At 33.5% G+C, this 20,324-nt stretch overlaps 1 protein-coding gene across 3 annotated transcripts; it reads left to right on the top strand.

The window, feature by feature from the left end:
* Window positions 1–11,573: 11,573 nt before the first annotated feature.
* LOC119640555 (major facilitator superfamily domain-containing protein 1-like) lies at window positions 11,574–18,299 on the top strand. Of its 3 annotated transcripts, none has more exons than XM_038038655.1 (8): window positions 11,574–11,676; window positions 13,018–13,671; window positions 16,235–16,759; window positions 16,819–16,984; window positions 17,042–17,353; window positions 17,411–17,529; window positions 17,587–17,686; window positions 17,796–18,299. In XM_038038655.1, exons 2-8 carry the CDS (start codon window positions 13,491–13,493, stop codon window positions 17,878–17,880), a joined length of 1,488 nt encoding a protein of 495 aa, XP_037894583.1. In that variant the 5' UTR covers window positions 11,574–11,676; window positions 13,018–13,490; the 3' UTR covers window positions 17,881–18,299. The 3 variants fall into 3 exon arrangements, with proteins under 3 accessions (XP_037894583.1, XP_037894585.1, XP_037894586.1); XM_038038657.1 differs by lacking the exon at window positions 11,574–11,676 and adding an exon at window positions 11,844–11,948; XM_038038658.1 differs by lacking the exon at window positions 11,574–11,676 and adding an exon at window positions 12,023–12,246.
* Window positions 18,300–20,324: the final 2,025 nt, after the last annotated feature.

Here is a 20,324-nt window from a genome sequence, read left to right as displayed (position 1 = left end):
ATTTATTCTACTTATACTAGAAACTCAACTAAACAAATAACAGTCGAGTTCAATAGGCTCTTAATGCAAAACTAATATTAATTAATAATAAAATTGAGTATAAGCATAATAAAACAAATAAGAAGAAAAAAAAAAAAAGAAAACAGAAAAAAAAGCATGTACACTATCAGCATAGGAGCACACTTACAACCGGTACAGGACCAAATTGCAAATGAACCCCTAAGCCATCGCAAACATGCATAAGCCTGGCAACCGATAATAAATTGTCAATAATTCACTTTCGAAACGTAACGACTTTTTAAGGATAAAAGCTAGTTTAAATACGACATAGCTAAATCGCGCGTATTAAGCAATGTTGCTTTAATGGACTTAAAAGAGTCCGATAACGAGAATAAGTGGTAGACGTCATTTAGGTTCTTGCAAACGACTCTGAGCGGATTGAACAGCTCATAATTAAACTTACACTGACTAAGCTTAGCCAAGATAAAGTGCCTGGAGAAGCGGTTAGGGACATTAAAGCTTATTTCACCAAGTAATGAAGGCGAGTCAATGGCACCATTTATTACTTTAATTAGAAAGGAAACGCCAAGAACAAATCTACGTTTCTCAAGAGACGGTAGGGACAGCAGAAGCAACCTATTTTCATACGGAGGAAGAGAGGCAATCGGATCCCAACCAAAATTTCTAAGGGCAAACAGCAAGAATTGCTTTTGAACAGATTCAATTGAATCTACGTGGCACCTATATGAAGGAGACCACACAACAGAGCCATACTCGAGTACGGGTCTAACCAAACACATGTAAAGCCTTTTCGTAATGTAGGGATCATCAAGCTCTTTGGACCACCTTTTTATAAAACCAAGCGCGGGCCTAGCTTTGCTTATCGAGAGCTCAATATGCGAGTTAAAACGTAACCTACGGTCAAATATAACGCCTAAATCTGTGATCGAATCGACGTGCTCCAACTTATGCGAACCTATGAAATACTGAGTAATGAATGACTTTCTTCTTGAGAAAGAAAGCTTCTTACATTTACTCAGATTTAGTTTCAGATGATTCAAAGAGCACCATGCAACAACATTATCCAAGTCACCTTGCAGCTGATGTGATTACGATTCAACAGCGAAGGAGGAAAACAGTTTCACACCATCCGCATACATTAAGATCTGGCTGGTATTAACCACCGATGGAAGATTGTTAACGTATAAATTAAATAAAATGGGACCTAAGTGACTTCCTTGAGGTACGCCAGATATAACGGGGAATTCATCCGAGGTGATAAAGTTGAACAAACCCCTGAAGGATCTATTGTGCAGATAAGAGCTTATCCATTTCACTAAGTAGGGTGGGAAACCAGAGGCTTGGAGTTTAAAGATAAGTAGTCTATGGTTAACCATATCAAATGCTTTGCTTAAATCAGTGTAAATAACATCTGTGCGAGAGCCACTAGAAAAAGCCTTGAAAACTTGACAGGTAAACTCTAACAAGTTGGTGACTGTAGATCGCCCTTTCCGAAAGCCGTGCTGGTGCGGAGAAATATACGAATTAATGGCAAAGGACAAACGCTGAGTCACGATACGTTCGAACAACTTGGCCAAGACACTCAACTTGGCTATGCCTCTGTAGTTCTCAACAAATTGGCTACTTCCACTCTTGTAGATAGGAATAAGGAAACTACTCTTCCAACATGAAGGGAAAACACCTAAATACAAGGACACGTTAAAAATCTTTGAGATCACACCACATAACTCGACAGCGCAAGATTTAAGTACACATGATGGAATTCCATCAGATCCAGTCGAACAACTGTATTTTAGAGAACTCAACCCTTTAAAAATGTCATCTTCCGAAATAACCAAGTTAGGTATTGAATCCGAGTTAGTTATAGGACATGGGTAGTTTGCTGATAAATCGAAATTAGCAATCGAAAAGTTACGTCGGAAATACTCAGCAAATAGATTTGAGATTTCAAAATCAACCGAGGAATCAGAGCCATTAAAAGAAACGTGAGAGGGATATGTGGAAATTTTTCTTTTAAAGTTAACAAATTTAAAGAAGAATTTAGGATTAGCAAACAGAGAGAATTTGAAGGTAGAAGACGCTGAATGGAAAATGCACTTCGATAATACTTGATATGAAAAATCCATTATGCAAACCATGTGAACTATTTGCAATGACATTCAAAACTGCATACTCATGACTAAGGTTAAACAAGATGGCGTGCATTATGGATTGCTCCAACGCCAAGGAACGTTACCAACAACATGCAACATCTCAGGCATAGCGTGTTGATCATTGCACACAAGGTTGAAGAAAATATCTGTGTGCATGATTGACATGAAAAATGTCATTAAATATTGGACCATTTACAATGCCTCCTTGAAGAGATTAAATAATTTAAAGTTTTATAACACTTCGATCATCTGAAGTTTACTTTGCTTTTCCTAAATTCTATGTTGGACAAGAATACAATCTTTTTCTTTGTTTGTCGTGTAAAGGATACAAACAATTTGTACAAAAAGATATCTAAACGTGTACGTTGATATTTTAAGGAACTAAGGAATAAGGAAGCATATCGGCTATCTCTAGATATGCATGAATTTTGACATTCCGAATACTCCATATTAGTAGATTATCTGATATATAGAATCCACAATTTAGGTGTCATAAATGTGCGTCATTCCATAGTTTTTTTAAACCGCCTTCTGTTGAAAAATGTGATGGAAATTGAACATTACGCATAAATTGCTTCAAGCTGCAAGCTTTTGAATCGTAAATTTAATAAAAACTATTTAATTATCTGAGTTAAAACTGAAATCCGATTTATTTGTTTAGTTAATCCGTTTGAGTCCCAGACGGTATTGAAAAACGTCTGGGTTTTCTCGACATAAAATCTTGGGACTCAAACGGTTAAATATGTTTATAAATATGTGTATGTATTTTAAATTTTATTTACAGCTATATGCCGCTAGTTAGATCAAATATGCGCTTCGATCCAATATTTTATCGCGATCCCGTGTCAAATTTGCGCAAGAAATATCGACAAATTGAGTTGGTTGGCAGCTAGTATTCTATTAATTCAAGCTACTATTAAATTTCCCAACATGCAACATACCCAAATAAGTAAATTAAAAAGATTAATAATATTAGTTGAAATATCTGTATATAATATACTATTAGTTTTTTAAGAAGAAAAAATCTGAACTGATCATAAGTTGGAAGAGAGAAACGTATTTTATAAACTTTAAAAAGTTCGTTTCAAAAAAGTTTAGATGAAGACGTGAAAGTAGCAGACGTTGCTAGAACAAGATACGCTAAGTCTTTTGTACCAATACACTAGCGTTTTTAATGAACAAAACAAACAAATTACATTTTTTTTTGGAAGAATACAATTCATGAACATAATTACTAATATGAAAATGATTTATTTTTTGTTTTGGAACTTAGAATGACTTGCAAACCTGTAACTCAACAATAAATATACCTTTCTTTGCTACATATGTACTTTGTGCGAAAGAAATTTTTTTTAAGCTTCTTAATCTAGATGCATATATACATAGATATTCTTAGTTATTAGTTGAAAACTATTATGTTCAACTCTACCTTGTATAAATTTTTATTCTACATGATAAATTGTTAATAAAAAAATCTACTCTATGATAAAATTTTGCGAAGTAAAATGGATTGATTTTGTATCAATTAATCGTGTCGTAATAAAGTTACAGCCTTCTGAAAAACCATGCGACGATCTATCCAACATAACGTATGGCTTCCAGAAATGTTTGGAAAAGGAACCGCAATAGAACTGAGAAATGCGTCCAGACCACATCTGAAGAAATTTTGACAATGCAGGAATAAACTAAAAAGGATCATTCTCTCATGAGAAGCCGTACAGCAGAGTAATAGACCTGCCCCGTCTTCGAACGCTAAACACGTGCAGTCTTGAACAGTCTTGAACAGTATTAAACACTTCTAAACACTTTGAAAAAATTGCGAAATTCAACATTGAAACCATATAAAGTCTTTGTAAACAGTCTTAAACAGTTTTAAACACTTTTAACCACTTCAAAATTGAGCAGAATGAAACATCAAAACCTCATTAAACCTTATAAAACATTAATAAACAGTCTTAAATGGTCTTAAACACTTCTAAACATTTCAAAATTGAGCAGAGTTAAATATCAAAACGTACTAGTTGATTACCTTGTGATCATCTTTATATATAAAATATAGTAATGACATTAATTTACCTTTACAGATATCAGCAACTGCTCAACGCGTCGCCCAACCCACTGTCAAGCAGCATGACACGCATATTTATTTATTTATGTTATGTATGTCTATATTATACACATTTATGTTATATGTTTAATAATAAATAATATAAATAAATGAATATAGAAAATAAATGAGAATGATGAATAATAATGAGGTGTTAGTTGCAAGCAAGTTGTTAGGAAGATAGCGCCAAGATTCAAACCAAAAACTGGAATATTACTTGGTTTTATATTATATATATTATATATTCGTACAAGTGGTTTTATATAATATATAATCTTATATATATATAATTGTATAAAAAAAGAGCATTTATCTCCCCTTGAACGCATCCTGACTAGTTTTAGTTAATTTTTAAAGACCTGGCGTTCGATTTTCGCATATTTTTGAATATTTCCTGTTAATTCTTCGATATATTCACGCAAGCGGTTTGAATAAAAATATAATCACATATATAGAAATGTATAAAAAAAGATCATTTATCTCCCCTTGAATGCATCATGACTAGTTTTAGTAAATGTTTAGAGACCTGGCGTTCGATTTTCGCATATTTTTGAATATTTCCTGTTAATTCTTCGATATATTCGTACAATTGGTTTTATATAAGATATAATCTTATATATATAATTGTATATATAAAATTTAGTAACAGTACCGTTCCATAAACAGGGTTTCACTTTGGGCATAACTCTGCTCTATATCAACTCTAAGCATATATCGAAATCCACTACAGGATTTTCTTGCGACCAGAATCCTTGCCACTTATCTTATATTCAATATTATTGTAAAGCCCAGTCCTATTACTTATTATGGGATTAACACAAGCGGATTCAATCTTTGTCTCTTCCCAATTGCAACCCTTGGTAAAGACTTCGTAACGGGCTGCCATTAAACCCAAGCAGCCAGTTCTATAGCATCTTTAATCAAACACAAAGCTTCCTTGTTAGATTGTATGTTAGGAGCGTTTTAGACTGATACCCCCTGCACGTCTACTCGTAGGCACACCTTCCAATAGTTCTGCCGATGTAATAACGACGCGTTTGATCGAAAGAGGCGTACTCAAAATGGGTGCCTTTATACGTCTAGTATCCCACAAAGATCTCAAAAAGGGATTTATACCAGAGGATTAATGTCATATTGCGCCACAGGAAACAATTCCTAGGATACTGGTCTAAAGTGTCGCTTTGAAGATGAGATGAAGTCCGGATTCAAATGTGAAACGAAGTTTTTAGGGCGCCATCGGGTAACGGTTGGTACTTGCGCTACCCCAGGAAATTTTTTGCAAATGGGCTTTCGATCCAATCATTTTACGCATGTGCTAATTGATGACGTCGGCCAGTGCACAGAAACTGAAATTATGGTTGCCGTTGCTCGAGTATCAAAAGAGCGTGGCCAGGTCATCATTGCTGGAGATCCCCATCATTTGCAGGCAGTCGTCCTAAACGGATATGCTCGTGATCGCGGCCTTTCACAATCATTTTTGGAGAGAATTCTTTTGCGTGCTCTATACTAAAAAAAAAAAAATGATGATAGTTTTCTCTTTACATACGGTTTTGACCCTCGGCTGCTAATAAAATTACTCTACAATTACCGGACGTTGCCCTGTAGGCTGGACATACATGTTTATAGAGAAATGTTGATAACAATGATAAGAGAAGACGGGAAGCTGCAATGCTGAATAGACTTGACGATTTGCTGCCGCAATCGGCAAATCGAGCCAAAACACATGGCATGTTCTTCCACGGAATACGTTCTGCAGATATGCAGGAAAACGACTCGCCATCGTGGTATAATCCTCACGAAGCGAAGATGGTAAGTTGTCTTTAGTTTAAAAGTACAATCCCTTCTATCTAGTATTTCGTAACATTTATTTCATTTTTCAAGATCTTTCTAATGACAGTTAAGCTGTATCGAAAAAACATTAAAGCTGAGTCCATTGGCATTATAACACCGTACATAAAACAAGCTAAACAAATGCGAAAACTATTTGATGATGCCGACGTAGCGATGCCTAAAATTGATTCTGTGGAGGAATTCCAAGGACAGGTATAACCTTCGGCCTTACAGTTTGAATTAATACTAATGTTGCTTTCGCTTGGTTTTTTTTAGGAACGCAATATAATATTAATTTCAACAGTCAGGTCAAGCAAGGAACATATACCTAGCGATGTGCGGCATGCATTAGGTTTCATTCAAAACGAGAAACGGATTAACATGGCGATATCTCGAGCTCGTTGCCTTCTTAAAATATACGGCAACCCCTATTTACTCCTTTTGGATTCTCGTTGGCGCACCATTATGAAGTATTAACAGGCACTGTAGTGGGGGGAAAAAAAAGAAAGAAAAGGCAAACTTTGGCAACTTTGAAAAAGCGACAAGCAGCGCGAAGAAAAAAAAACAAACTTGGGGAACTCTGAAAAAAAGGGGAAAAAAAGTTCTGGATAATGGCGGCGAGTCGGTTGCTTTTTTACTTTCTGTGGTTTTTAGAAAAATTTTAAAAAGAAACTTTAACAGTGTTATTAAGAAATTATAATAATATTTAAAGGGAAAAATTTCACTTCCATCTAATCCACATATCGATGGAAATATTTCAATTAATTTCATGAATTCTTGCCTAAAATGACATGTGCAGAAAAGCTTGTGACTTTGGTGTAAAACAACAACAAAAACTATAAATCATTTTGGTTTCTATATTATCGTTTGGCTATACATGATTCGGTTTGAGAAGAAGAAAGAAAAAAAGATGGCGTTCCGCAGATTTTTTGGCGTATAAATTGTTTTTTTGGAAGAAATTAAAAATCCTTATTTTGCTGTGCCATCGCGAATATTAACGGAAAGATAGCTATTTTTTTTTTATGAACAAGGAAACGATAAAAGAGTTCTCTAAATCTTTTTATAACAGAAAAAAAGAAAAGCCTGAAGCAAAAAGGAAAAATAAGAAGAAAAAATAGGAAGAAAAGAAGATAAATCGACCAGCTAACGTACCAGAAGGAGTGAAGAACGCGAGAGAACCAACATAACGTCAAAGGAGCACTCCTCCTCGCACCGGTTGGTGCGTGGCATCTCTATGAGGGAAGCAATCATTGACATTTCGTTTGAGTATTATTTCCATAATATTAATCATTCTTTTTTTTGCGATAATTTTAGAACTTATAAGTTGTTAATATACCTTTCAGCTATGGCGATGCGCATCGATGTGGTTGGTAGTTTTGGTAAGTTATTTTATAAAATTGATTATTAACCCTTGTCCAAAGCGAAAATTTTGTATTGGAAATATTGAACTGAATCGTTATAAGTTTTGATAAGATTGTTTAATAACCATTGTTCACTGTGAACATTTTGGCTTTGCAATATTGAATTAAATCATTGCAAGATTTTGATAAAATTGATTAATAACCATTGTTCCTTTTGAACATTTTGGTTTCGAAATATTGAAGTAAATCGTTATAAGTTTTTGATAAGATTGATTACTACCCATTGTTCTCTTTTTGGAAAATTTTGGTTTTGAAATATGGAATTAAAACATTATAACACCTCCGTTGAAAAGTACAGAAAAGAAATGTGTTCTTATTAAAAGGTAAAACACTGGTAAGACTTCCTGTGGAGGGCGGAGAGGGGAGGTAGAAACAAGGTGGTCAGGGCATGGATTAAATTAGTCAAAAGTTTTCAAAATTTCATGGTAAGCATGTTTTATTTAAAATAATGGAATATTGTAGCGAGGCAAGAACCTATCACGTATCTGAATACCTTATATTTGGACACCCCCCATCCGACGACCCAGGCCGGAAAACATGCGAAAAAATGGTAAAAATTAAACAACAACATCCGTGCATAGGTTGAATTCTCGAAACGTTACAAGTACTGCGCCGATAATGACGCCTACCTCGATTGTGATTTGTCGGCAACATTGTCTGATCCATCAAAGCTAGCCGAAGGAACAGTTAATACTCAAGATAATTAAATTACTACTTAAATTAATACTTACTGTAAACTCCAAATTTAGCAAATATCACAAATTTATTTACGTAAAGAAGAATGTGAGCGTGTGTGTGTACATTTACGAATCAAATAACTTCTAGTTTGTAATTTATGTTATCATTAAAAGAAATAAGTAAATAAATAAATTGATATTTGTTACATTTTCAAATTTTCGTTTAATTTGCTTTTTGTATAAGATAAGGAAAATTTATTTAATCAGAGAATAATCCTACAAGCGTTGTGCGCAAAAAACTTTCTGGCCAAATATAAACAACTTGACTTGGTCGCTTTTTATGATTTATTAACACATTTTCGCAGTTGTTTGGAATTTCTATACAAATTATTGAGAATATATACGTTTAATCTCGCATCGATGGCTTTTCTACAAAGACCTGTTGAGAATTATTGAGAACGAATATGCGCTTATTCCTTAAAGTCGCACAATACATGCAAAATTATTGAGAATTGTAAACAAACGTATTCAAACATTCTCAGTTGTACGGAATTTTTATTTTCTCAGTTGTATGGAATTCTTATCATTGAGATTATATACCCTTAATCTTGTCAAAAGCCTAAATAGGAATGAGTAAACACGTTAATTTCTCGGTTATATGTCAAGTACCCCGATTATTTGATATGATCAAACGATGAATACAGTTTTGTTTGTCCATTTGCGCTCATATCGTTTCCAGAAAACGAAAAACGAAGCAAGAGAAATAAACGCACGAAGTTGTATTGAAACCAAAAACAGTTGCAACTGTGATGGCACGGTTTGCCTTCTTCAGGGAAGAACAAGGAAAGCCACAGAAGCAACTTACTGGAATATATATTGTTCGTACTCTTAACAGGGAAAAGCTGGAGGGAGCCATTAGGTAAAAATGTTACCTCATTCTAAGATAATTATAACATTATATAGGAATATTTATAAATTGGTTGTTTATTCGCAATAACAGGAATTTTAAATTATATGAGCAAGAACAAGAATTGTAAAAATTGTGTGAGCAAGAACAAGGATTTTTATTATCAAATTAAACAACGCCCTCGCTAAATTCCCTGTTGAAAGGCAAAGCACAGAGTCGCTTATAATAAATAAATGGTTAAAAGCCCAACTTAACAACTTAAACGGTAACGCCAATCAGCTATGTTAAATGCCCAATTTAACAGGAAACAAAGATTCAATTCTGTTAAACACAGATTCAATTCTGTTCAAATGCAGGCCACATCATTCTTTAGAGAGTAAATAAATGAGCGAACTTCGAATTTTGTTACTCTCTATTTCCTTCGCTAACAACTCCTTAATTGAAATTAATAAAGACTTATGGTACAATGATGTATTGTAATAAAACCTTTAGAATACGTATTCTATGCTTTTCGTTTTTTTTTGACAAAGCGCATAGTATTCACAAAAAGGTTGAATGCCCAACTAGCAACTTGAATTGCCAGATCGTTTAATTTGCAAAGCCGCCAACTTTATAAGTGAAAAGATCTGTTAAGGCAGCTTTATAAGTGAAAAAATCTGTTAAATGCAGCTTTATATGTGAAAAAATCTGTTTTAAACATATTCATTGCAAAATGAAAAATAATAATTGCCGTCGGCAGTTCATTGCAAAATGAAAATTGCCGTCGGCATTTATAATAAATCAAATCAAATGAGCTACGCCCATAATTGATGACTCAATTCGGGTGGTAATGGACGCGTTGCTGGCATTAAAATCTCTTCATAAAATTTTTCATTTCTTTGGTTAAGGATTTTATTTGTTCTGCAAAAATATATAACTAACTATATTGAAAAAGACGTTTACCAAAGCTTTCTAGATTTCTAGATGCTAGAAAATTTCGGTTAAAATCTTTCTAAAAAACTTTTTGCATTACAACTTAAGTTACCTCAATAAAAATGAAACAACGACTTATTAAATTTTTTTCAATTTCAATTTATTTATATAAAAAATTTACATTTTTTTACAATATGAAGTAAAATTCCAAATTAATAATAATAATAATTTTACAAGTTAGCCTAAAATTTGACCGCCATAATTTTTTTTTTTATTATCACATTAAACAAAACAGTAGCTAAATTTTCTGCTATTTGCAGAACGAACGTAATACTCTATGCTAATTTGCAAAGCCGTCGGCAAAAGGATCTTAATAGTCCTAGGATTCTAGTCCTAGTTAGGATCCTAATGAGTCCTTCGGTTTTACGCACTCTATTGTGTTTGTGCATTATGACCCCTCCACTGCAGTTCCAATATTCCAATGGATTTGATTGATTCAGTACTAATTATTCTTATACAAAGTCAAGTAGTGTTATGCGCAGGCGGAGGTATGCTCTTTTTCGCCTAAAGACTTCCTCAGCTTTTTTAGTGAATTGCTTAAAGAAATTGGGTCAAACTGGTATGAGAAAAAAAATGGAGCAAGAAGACAAAATCTGAAATAAAATTTTAGATTTTCAAGTCGTCGTTATAGTTTTTCTTTCTTTTCAAGTTTTCTTTCATTTTTTCCTTTTTTGCTTGGGATATTTTTAGGTTTAAACTATTAGCAGAGTGAACTTAAGTCTAAGACAGATTTGATTTCAATAAATGCAAATTCAAACATTCCCGATCATGAAAAATTACTGTGCAGTAGACCCCATCGAAGATATTTCTACTAACAAAAACTGATATTTTCATCTGGTAATACCGCATAAAAGTTTAAATTTTTAATAATACAAATAAAGGAGGTAACAAACGTAGATACAGAATGCTTAAGGAGGAAAATATAAAATTACTTCGGACTTAAGCTTCATCACTGAATTGATCATGACTTAAAAAATTCCTCCCTCAGTTTTAATTTTGAGCACTTTTTAATGCCTCCTTGTTAGTTTGAAATGCGGCAGTTAAATTACATTAAATATATTAATTAAATTTTGGAACATTCTACAATCAGCTTCAGAACAGAATATCAATTCAATATTTTACTTTATTAATACTACTAAGCTTATTATCTAATATCCATTTATTTAAATTAGAGCCGATAACATAGATTTAAAAAATGCACTCTTAACATTTTAATATAGACAGCATGGTAAAATTGATTATTGTATCCCATTTCTTTTTTAATTAAAAGGTATAATTGTAAAATAATTTACATTAAAAAAAAAATGATAATTTTCCGTCTCGTTCTTACAGTACTTTTTTTCAAATAACTTGTTTGTTATATTTCATGTATCTATTAAGGTTTTATAAAAAAAATGGAGAGATGCATTTGTCATTTTTTTTCTTCTGGCAACACGCAAGAAAAAACAAAAACAAAAGAAGTAAAAAAACAAATAATAAAAAGAGAAAACATTCCATAGAATCGTATTGTTTTGAAAATTGTAAATAGTTGTGTTTAATTGAGAAGATAGGTTTTATACATATATGTAACAACTCTAAAATAACATTCGTAAGTATAAAAATTTTTTTTGAAAACAAAAGAGAATGAATTTTTACCATAAATAATTGACGAATATTTTTCTTTATTTGCATCGTATGCTTTGTGTACAATGTTTGCATTCTATTTTCTTTGTGCTTTGATTTAAATAAGAAAACGCAAATTATTATTCCGTATATTACAGTGATTACAGTGTCTCTTGTAAAACTAATACGTTTATGTACGTCGAAAGTGGCATTGTGACTTCTTTTGACTTGTGGTCTTGGCCATAGCCCTTATCGTATGTAGGTAGAGTGATAAAAACTTGTTGATTTCTTAAATGTTTAGTGAGTGCAGCAATACGTATGCAATCGATATTTTATTTTATTTAAAGCTGCTATATGTGAGGTAGGACTTGAGAAAAAGATCGCGGATATTTTTGAATTGCCACACGCGTTGTCATGGTTTAAAAGGTTTTTTTTTCGTGAATATATGGCAAAAATTACCGTTATATATCATTAAAAAACTATTAACTCGAGTTTTAAAAGTTTCAAAGAATAAATGTGGATTAAGTGATAATTGGGAGTATACGATATTGGTTGGGTACGTCTTCAACTTATATAGCATAGTTGTAAGGTGAAAGAGTGCAGAACCGAAAATAATGATTTCTTCAAATACTAATTCACCCGAACCTCAGATTACCGAAAGGTTCGTTTCACTTTAAAAGAGCTATCCCGCTGTAAAGTTTTATAAAGCTACCTGAGGTCGTGTACAAACTATGTAGATATTTTACATTAAATTACAAAGAGGGGTATAGAATTGAAGATAAGAACGACGGACGGTTTCTGAGAAACGATAAATACTACAAATGCATCACTTAAATACTCATGCTGATCTTTCAATTATACCATTTCATCTATTCATAATCTCATCCATATATGTATGGAATATATGTATTCGTGTAGTGCGTGTACAAAATATTTATTTCTTCATACAAAATTGGCCGGCTAGTAATTACAGTATTTGCCAATATTTACAAAAAAAAGGTCGAGTCTCAGATATCGGAAAATCTAGGATTTAAAAAAAAAAGTTAAGAGAGCATTCATTTAAAATCTCTATGCGATCTTAAATCCTTATATATATATACACATATACTTTCGTATTTGTTTTCGGAACGTTTATAACTTTTTTCTTCTTGAAGAAGCCAATATGTTATGCACATAAGATTCCGTACAGACTTTTGAATGAGTCACCAATAGAAATCTTTTATTATAAAAAGTTGTAAATGGTTGTTCGTCCCAAATTTCTATCAGCTATCATAGAAAACGTACATAACATGATAATATTTCAAGTTGTTGGTGTTTTCATTTCCAGGCAACTTTGTCGTACTTTGCACGCAGAAAACAACAATTAGAGAAAAACCTTCTATCCCACAAAAGCAATAATTACTTTAGATGGTCAAGCAGACTTGAAATTTCCTGGTCATACGCACCAAGATAAGACGGCATCAACAAAGTCATCCTAGTTAGACAAATCGAATGAGTAACAAGCAAAACGGATCTCAGCAAATACGGTCCACATTTAACGTCTGATTGATATTTTTGTTGTGTTGTTTTTATATCACAAAGCACGAAATCTCGTTCAACGCTATCAGCGTAGAAATTGATGTTGTTTTCTACGAATGCGTTTTTATTATAGAACGCAACGACCTCAAACACACGAACAATAGCATTTATATAAAGCTAATAATAAATGTGGAGAGAAATATTGTAAAGTTAATAGTCTTGAAAACGATTTCCGTTATTTGCATATTACGCCTACAGGTATCCAACAACAAAATATTAAAAATGGTCGATGATCGTTTACCTATAATAGAGAACGAACAAAATGTTGAGACACCTAATCGACGAGGTCCTCAAGATAATGAGTTGGACTTTGAACCTGTCGGGTGCACCTCAGCCTGCTGTAATCCAACAAGCAGTCTTCATCGTTTTTTGGCGTTGATTTTTATGTGCCTGCTGGGTTTCGGTAAGTAAAAAAGCGAAACTAATTATTAAAACAGAGCAGTAATGATAAGAGATGTCATTGTTATTTACCGCCAAATTAATCTTGTAATTGTTTTCGTTTTCTTCTTTTTTTTTTTTTTTGTTGTTGTTGACACTGTGTCAACAATGCGTGCCTAAATTTGCTATTATTATTATTATTATTATTAACTATTCAATCAGAGTAAATTACGTACATTACATCATATTGCAACTAATTATAAATTATTTATAATTATAAAAGCATTAGATAAATTAAAGTTCAAAAGCAAACAAAGAAACACTTAAATCCTAGTTGTCCAAGCATCCCTCCCTCCTCTTCCCTTCATGTTTATTCAATGCGATAAATTCGTACACATTCTCTAATAGTTACTAATTCTGTGTGAAAGACATCAATTTCAAAATCAGAATACAACATTGTTTAAAGTTGTCAGTTGTTGCAGAATATGAAAGTTGGATATTCTGCTTTTTAAACTATAATATTCTGCTAGACTTTTAATTCATAAAATTTTCTTGGGTGACCCTGTATAAAAATGATGATGAGAAAGGACGTTTCATGGAACATTCCTTCCAATAATCTGGCAAATGGCATTGATAAGGACAATGAGATTATTTAAAAATTGATAAAAGCTAAGTTGGAAGCCTGCAAGCCACGTAAATATGTAATGAGTTGTGTGTTAACAAATTTTTACTGCACAGTAAAGGTTTTTATTAATATTTCGATAAAGAGTAAAGACCTGCAAATAGAAATAAAGTTAAACTTTCGTCATACATTGTTTATTGTACAGTATATGTCTTATTTTTAGTAGCGTTAGCAAGGAAAACGAATAAGAATTCTGTGTGAGTTCGTTATCATTTTTAGTGTTTCTAAAAGTGTCATGCCCTTATTATTGCGTTCAGATTTGATGAATCATCTTAAAAGCTATCATTACTAATTAGGTAATCATGAGAAAAGGAACGTGCGTAAGAAAGCTTAGGTTTTTGGCCATCAACATCATAAAATACAATTTATGTACTTGGTACTTCTTCTTTACAATTTTTCCATGGAAGATTGTGTTGCATAGATTTCATTCGTAGAAGCATTTGTTATGATTTCATAGATTAAGGATAATAAAATATTTGATTTTATAGTCGGATTCGTTCATCTAAAACGTAAAAAAGTGTGAAAATGCTCTATGCATGTGTATGGGTATATATTAATGCATAGCCGTATCTGTGTACAAAGTGGATAAAGTGAACCGAAAATGCAATCGAAAATGCAACTATCTTATTTTCATAGATTGCGAACAACCAGGTAAAGATGATTACTCAATTAAAAAGAAGAAACACTTTGGGCCGTTTATCCTTTAAAATTCAGGCATATTTTTCTTAAATTTTAGTTATGTGGCGTTTCGGTCGGCGACGTTATGCCACTTTTCGAATGCATCAGTGCAAAATTTCGGGATTCGAGAAAGCACATCTGAATTTTCACAGGCTGCTTTTGCTCCATTAACCCAGTTTTGCAGAAAGCAAGGCAAATGGTAGCCGAAAGCAGGATTTGGACGATGTGATAGATTTTTCAAACCATTTTTTCCATCCAACCCGACTTTTGTCGAGCTATTAAAAATGTATGCGTTGTAGCATAGGATGATGACGACTTTTGATTCAAGATTGTTGTTTGTTAAATATTTAGTTCCATGTTGGTGTGAAAAAGAGAAATTTTCTGCTCTTTATCGTATATATATAAATATATATATGTATATAGTTAAGCTACGATAAAAATATATTGTAGATTAGCATTCATTCCTTACTTCATGAATGAGGATATACCCGTATTAGGAAGCACTTGTCGTTTAGTGCGATGAGTTTGGTTTTCAGAAAGCCATCAAAGGTAGTTGCTTTTACTTTACGCTTCGCCGCGGTCTTACACTCTAACAGATCGTTTTAGCCTCCAAGGGAAGCGTCAAAAGCACATCTCACAGACACACAGGCTCACAGCTTAATCGATTCAGAATTTCACTCCGATCAAGAGGATATGGACTTTATAAAGTCTCTGCTTTTCTTTTGGATATAATGCATGTTTGCGATGGCTTAGGGGTTCACTTGCAATTTGGTCTTGTATCGGTTGTAGGTGTGGCTCTATGCTAATTGTGTACATGCTTTTTTTTTTTTTTTTCTTTTTTTCCTCCTTATTTGTTTTATTATACTTATACTAAGTTTTATTATTAATTAATTTTAAGATTTACTTAAGAGTCAATTGAACTCGACTGCCATTTTGTTTTAGTTGAGTTTCTTGTATAAGTGGAATAAATAAATAAATAAAAATAAATAAATAATGAACATTAAGATAAACTGAGTATACCCCCATCCTTCGGTGTGGTAGATATAAAAAAAAAAATTAAAAAGGAAAAAGTCATTACAAAAAAAGTAATATCTTTGGACTAAAAACTATTAGTGCCGTTCAAGCCATGCAAAGAAGCTGAGACATATGCCTTTCTAGTAATTGAAACGATTTCATGGAAAAGTATTTTTCATATTCGCTAACATTTTCACCTCTATCTTATTTATAGGTTCATATTTCTGCTACGATAATCCCGGCGCTTTGCAAGACGTTTTTAAAAAAGAATTAAACATCACTACGACGCAGTTCACATTAATTTATTCAATATATTCCTGGCCTAATGTTGTGCTATGCTTCTTGGGCGGTTTCCTAATTGATCGCGTCTTTGGCATACGTTTAGGGACTATCATCTATTTATTTATTTTACTCGTCGGACAATTACTCTTTGCCAGCGGTGGAATTCTGAAGACCTTTTGGCTTATGATCGTAGGTCGTTTTATATTTGGTATCGGAGCGGAGTCTCTAGCTGTGGCACAAAACAATTATGCCGTGCTATGGTTCAAAGGTAAAGAACTTAATATGGTATTCGGTCTGCAATTGTCGGTAGCACGTTTGGGTAGCACCGTAAATTTCTGGGTTATGCAGCCCATGTATAATTATGTAAAAACTTATTATCCGCATAATACGATCGGGGTTGTGTTGCTTTTAGCAGCAGGCACATGTGTTTTGTCGCTGTTATGTGCTTTAATATTAGGTAAGTGTGTAAAACTGTGTGTAAAATTTTATATGTCATTAACATAAATAACCTCTAAGGATGGATGGATAAACGAGCTGAACGCGTATTGCATCGCAATCTTAATCCCGGCGGCGAAATAGCTAAGCTAAGTGATATCACCACATTTAAAATAACCTTCTGGATGGTATCTGTAATTTGTGTGGCCTACTATGTATGCGTTTTTCCTTTTATTGCATTGGGCAAGTAAGTTGGCGTGTGCGTTCTGCAATGATTGAGTTTTACTTATTATTGCCCCTTCAGAGGATTTTTTATGGAAAAATTCCATTTGTCGCCTGAGGAAGCCAATAGTGTTAACTCCATTCTATATCTAATATCTGCGATTGCATCTCCTTTATTTGGTTTTATTATTGATAAGACTGGCCGCAATGTAGGCTGGATATTTGTAGCCACCTCTGCAACTATGGGCGCTCACTCGCTATTGGCCTTTACAATGCTGAATCCCTACGTGGGCATGACCCTTATGGGGCTATCTTATTCGATGCTAGCGGCTAGCTTATGGCCTTTAGTAGCTTTAATTATACCGGAATATCAACTAGGCACTGCCTATGGATTGTAAGTGTAGAATATTGTTTCAGTGCGTGCTTATTGATTATTCTCTTTTTATTTTAGTTGCCAATCTGTACAGAATTTAGGTTTAGCTGTTGTAACAATATTGTCCGGCTTAATTGTGGATAAAAGTCATGGAGATTATATATGGCTGGAATTATTTTATTTAGGTTGGCTAACAAGTAAGTATCGTCAACTTATAATATATATTCCCTTTAAAACTTATTTTAAATATTTAGTTGCCTTTCTCGCCACTACTGTAATATATGTTTACGATCGTAAAACTAAAGGGAATCTCAACATGACACCTGCCCAAAGAATTGAATACGCAAACGCAATGTATGTCAAATTCTAAAGAAATCACATTAAAAGTACTTATATTGAATAAACTTATGTTCATAAATTCTTTATTTTTCTCTTCCATTTATTTGCTTTTTTTTGTGCCTAGGGCTGCAACTCTAACAAGTGATGGAGATAATGCTGGTAGTACGAATGAATACGCCAGTGATCAGGAGCCGTTGTTAAGTAACTAATAATATTTGTTTGTGTCGCAAGTTCTCAAGAGATCAATAATTAATTTCTTTATGCAATTCGCTGTTGTCAGATATTGCCCTTCATTTCCTATTATTTGATGTGTATTTTTAAAGCTTTATAACATAAAACTATTTTAGGTTTGCACAACGGATCATATTTTAAGATATTCATCGCTGTAGTGCAGCACTTGCTATTTTATATTTTGTAATCTCTTTCGTTACAGTTCGTGAAAGAAATAAAAAAAATTTTGTAATTTAGAATTTTGCGAAAACTACAATCTCCACTGTGGGTCGATCTCCCATTCTAAAACTATAATTTTTACATTCTATAAGCAGTCAAATCTGAAAAGGTTAATTGCTTTATCATTGTTATTAAGCTTTTATTGTTCGAAAATAAATCGTTAGAAAAAGTAACTAAATTAAGGCTTTTTTTATTTGCTATTATCGTTGTCATTGAGTATTAACTAGCTTTGCAAAGCAGTGGATTGGGAATAAGTTTCAAAAATCCATAAGATAAATATGTTTGTTATCGGGAAGCGATTTCAAACCTTGTAACCGAGGAAACATAGCCACCTTTTTCTCTATTTGGGTACGGTTATGAAACTTGAAGCAGCCGTTTATACCCTACACCACTTGTATGTCAAATTTCAGCTTTTAATTTGAGCTTTCGCTGCTACAAGGCTAATCCGTAAACGAAATGACAGTACTGTAGCGATTGATATTCGGAGCACACTTAAAGTGATATCTGATTCGTCTTTGTACACATTTTTGTTTATTTATTAATAGCCTTGAAAATATGTCTAGTCATTTTCTTGATGACATCCTCATGGCATGCTTTGTTAGTAAAACTAAAAATGCCTCTTCTGTTAGCATGCTGCATGACTTTAACATACCAATAATGTTGAATGCTGCCTCCACCTTCAAGCATAGCCTCTACGTATGCGCTTTGCACCGGCATTGATTTGAAATTGTGTACAACCGTCTGTTCTACAATCTCTTTAAATCAACCCTTTACCATAATCCGATAAATGTAGATACGTGTAGATACGCCTATTCTATGTGTTTATGGTAGTGGCTGCCCGAGATTCGTTCGAAGGCGAATATAATTGCTTCATTTGCATATTTTACTTTCAGGGCACTATGGAAAAAACGGTACATTTCCGTTCGGTCACAAAGCAGGCTATGAGCCTGCATAAGTATCTATGTAAATACACCCAAGTAAAATTACTATAAATACAATAATGTAACAAGCGAGAAAAAGAAAAATACAAAAAGAATAAAGAACGGCAACCTAAAAATGAATAGTAGCAATGTCGCGCTAAAAGTGAAAGTAGTACTCCTCAACATATTCTCAATGCTATATCTGGTGAATGGCCAGTTTCCGAAAGAGCCCTTTTTTGCACTGCCAAGGAGTTATTAAAGTCAAGATGATAAATCCTTCCTTTTTCAGGAAATTATATCTCTCACTGACACTGTCACTTGCAGCTATGCTTTTTGCTATCAAAAACTTCGTCATATTTTTGATAAGTTAGATTCAATTCCCCCCTTGAATTTCGTTACCAGCAAATGCAAAGTCTTCATGAACATTCTCGAACCGATCTCTACCTCAAAACAAAATGTCAACTTCTCTTGTATAAGGTTGTTATGCCAAGAAAAGCTCCTTTTTTATTACAACAACGGATATGATATATATGCCACTGACGGTTCCGTCGGACGTAATGTATCTGGCTTCTCGGTCGTGAAACATCTATCTGAAACAATACTTCGAGTCAAAGTGGAAGAGGAACTTTGCTATTTCCGATGGTATCAGACGTTTTGTTATTTTTTCCGACAGCAGGTCAGCTCTACTTCTAATAAATAAAAGAGATGCAGAAAATCAATATGGGTTTGACATTCACAAGACGTTGCACGAATCTCAAGTGGATGAGTGTCACCTCGTTTGGGTACCTGGCCACTGCGGCTTTTTTTTAAATGTAAAAGCCGACTTTCATGCAGGGAGAGCTCGTGTTGATGGGACAATTTTGTCCTTCAAATATACTCCCAATGAAGCAATTCGGGCAATTCGCAGCCACATCCTTCAACAGCTAAACGATGAATTTAAAGTAATCGCGCGCGTTAAATCCAATCGTCTTTTCTATAAATTAAATTCCACATTTCAATTCAAACCCTTCTCTGTATCTTCCTTTAATTCTTGGGAAATCAAAATTCTTTATAGACTCATGAGTGGTCACACTTATGACAAAGTTTATTTAAAAATGATTCGCGCTATACCATGTGATGTTTGTGAAGTTTGCAATGTTTTTTGAGTCTGCTGAGCATCTAATCTTCAGATGTCACAGGCTTGATGGCATTAGAGATTCCTTTAGCTTCTTCAAGTTATATGGATGTCTCCTCGATCTCTTTGCAGCAAAAAATGTACGTCATCTCGGGGAACTAACTTGCTT

The sequence above is a fragment of the Glossina fuscipes genome, unplaced genomic scaffold, assembly GCF_014805625.2.
Source record: "Glossina fuscipes isolate IAEA_lab_2018 unplaced genomic scaffold, Yale_Gfus_2 121, whole genome shotgun sequence".
Taxonomy (NCBI): domain Eukaryota; kingdom Metazoa; phylum Arthropoda; class Insecta; order Diptera; family Glossinidae; genus Glossina; species Glossina fuscipes.
Note: the sequence above shows the minus strand (reverse complement) of the source record. Positions and strands in the feature narration are given on the sequence as shown.

Excerpts from the sequence above, each read along its gene's own strand:
- LOC119640555 (XM_038038655.1), top strand. The coding sequence starts at position 13,491 with ATGGTCGATGATCGTTTACCTATAATAGAGAACGAACAAAATGTTGAG. Across the intron at positions 17,530-17,586 it reads TTATTTAGGTTGGCTAACAA|TTGCCTTTCTCGCCACTACT; the intron begins GTAAGTATCGTC and ends TTAAATATTTAG. Across the intron at positions 17,687-17,795 it reads ATTGAATACGCAAACGCAAT|GGCTGCAACTCTAACAAGTG; the intron begins GTATGTCAAATT and ends TTTTGTGCCTAG.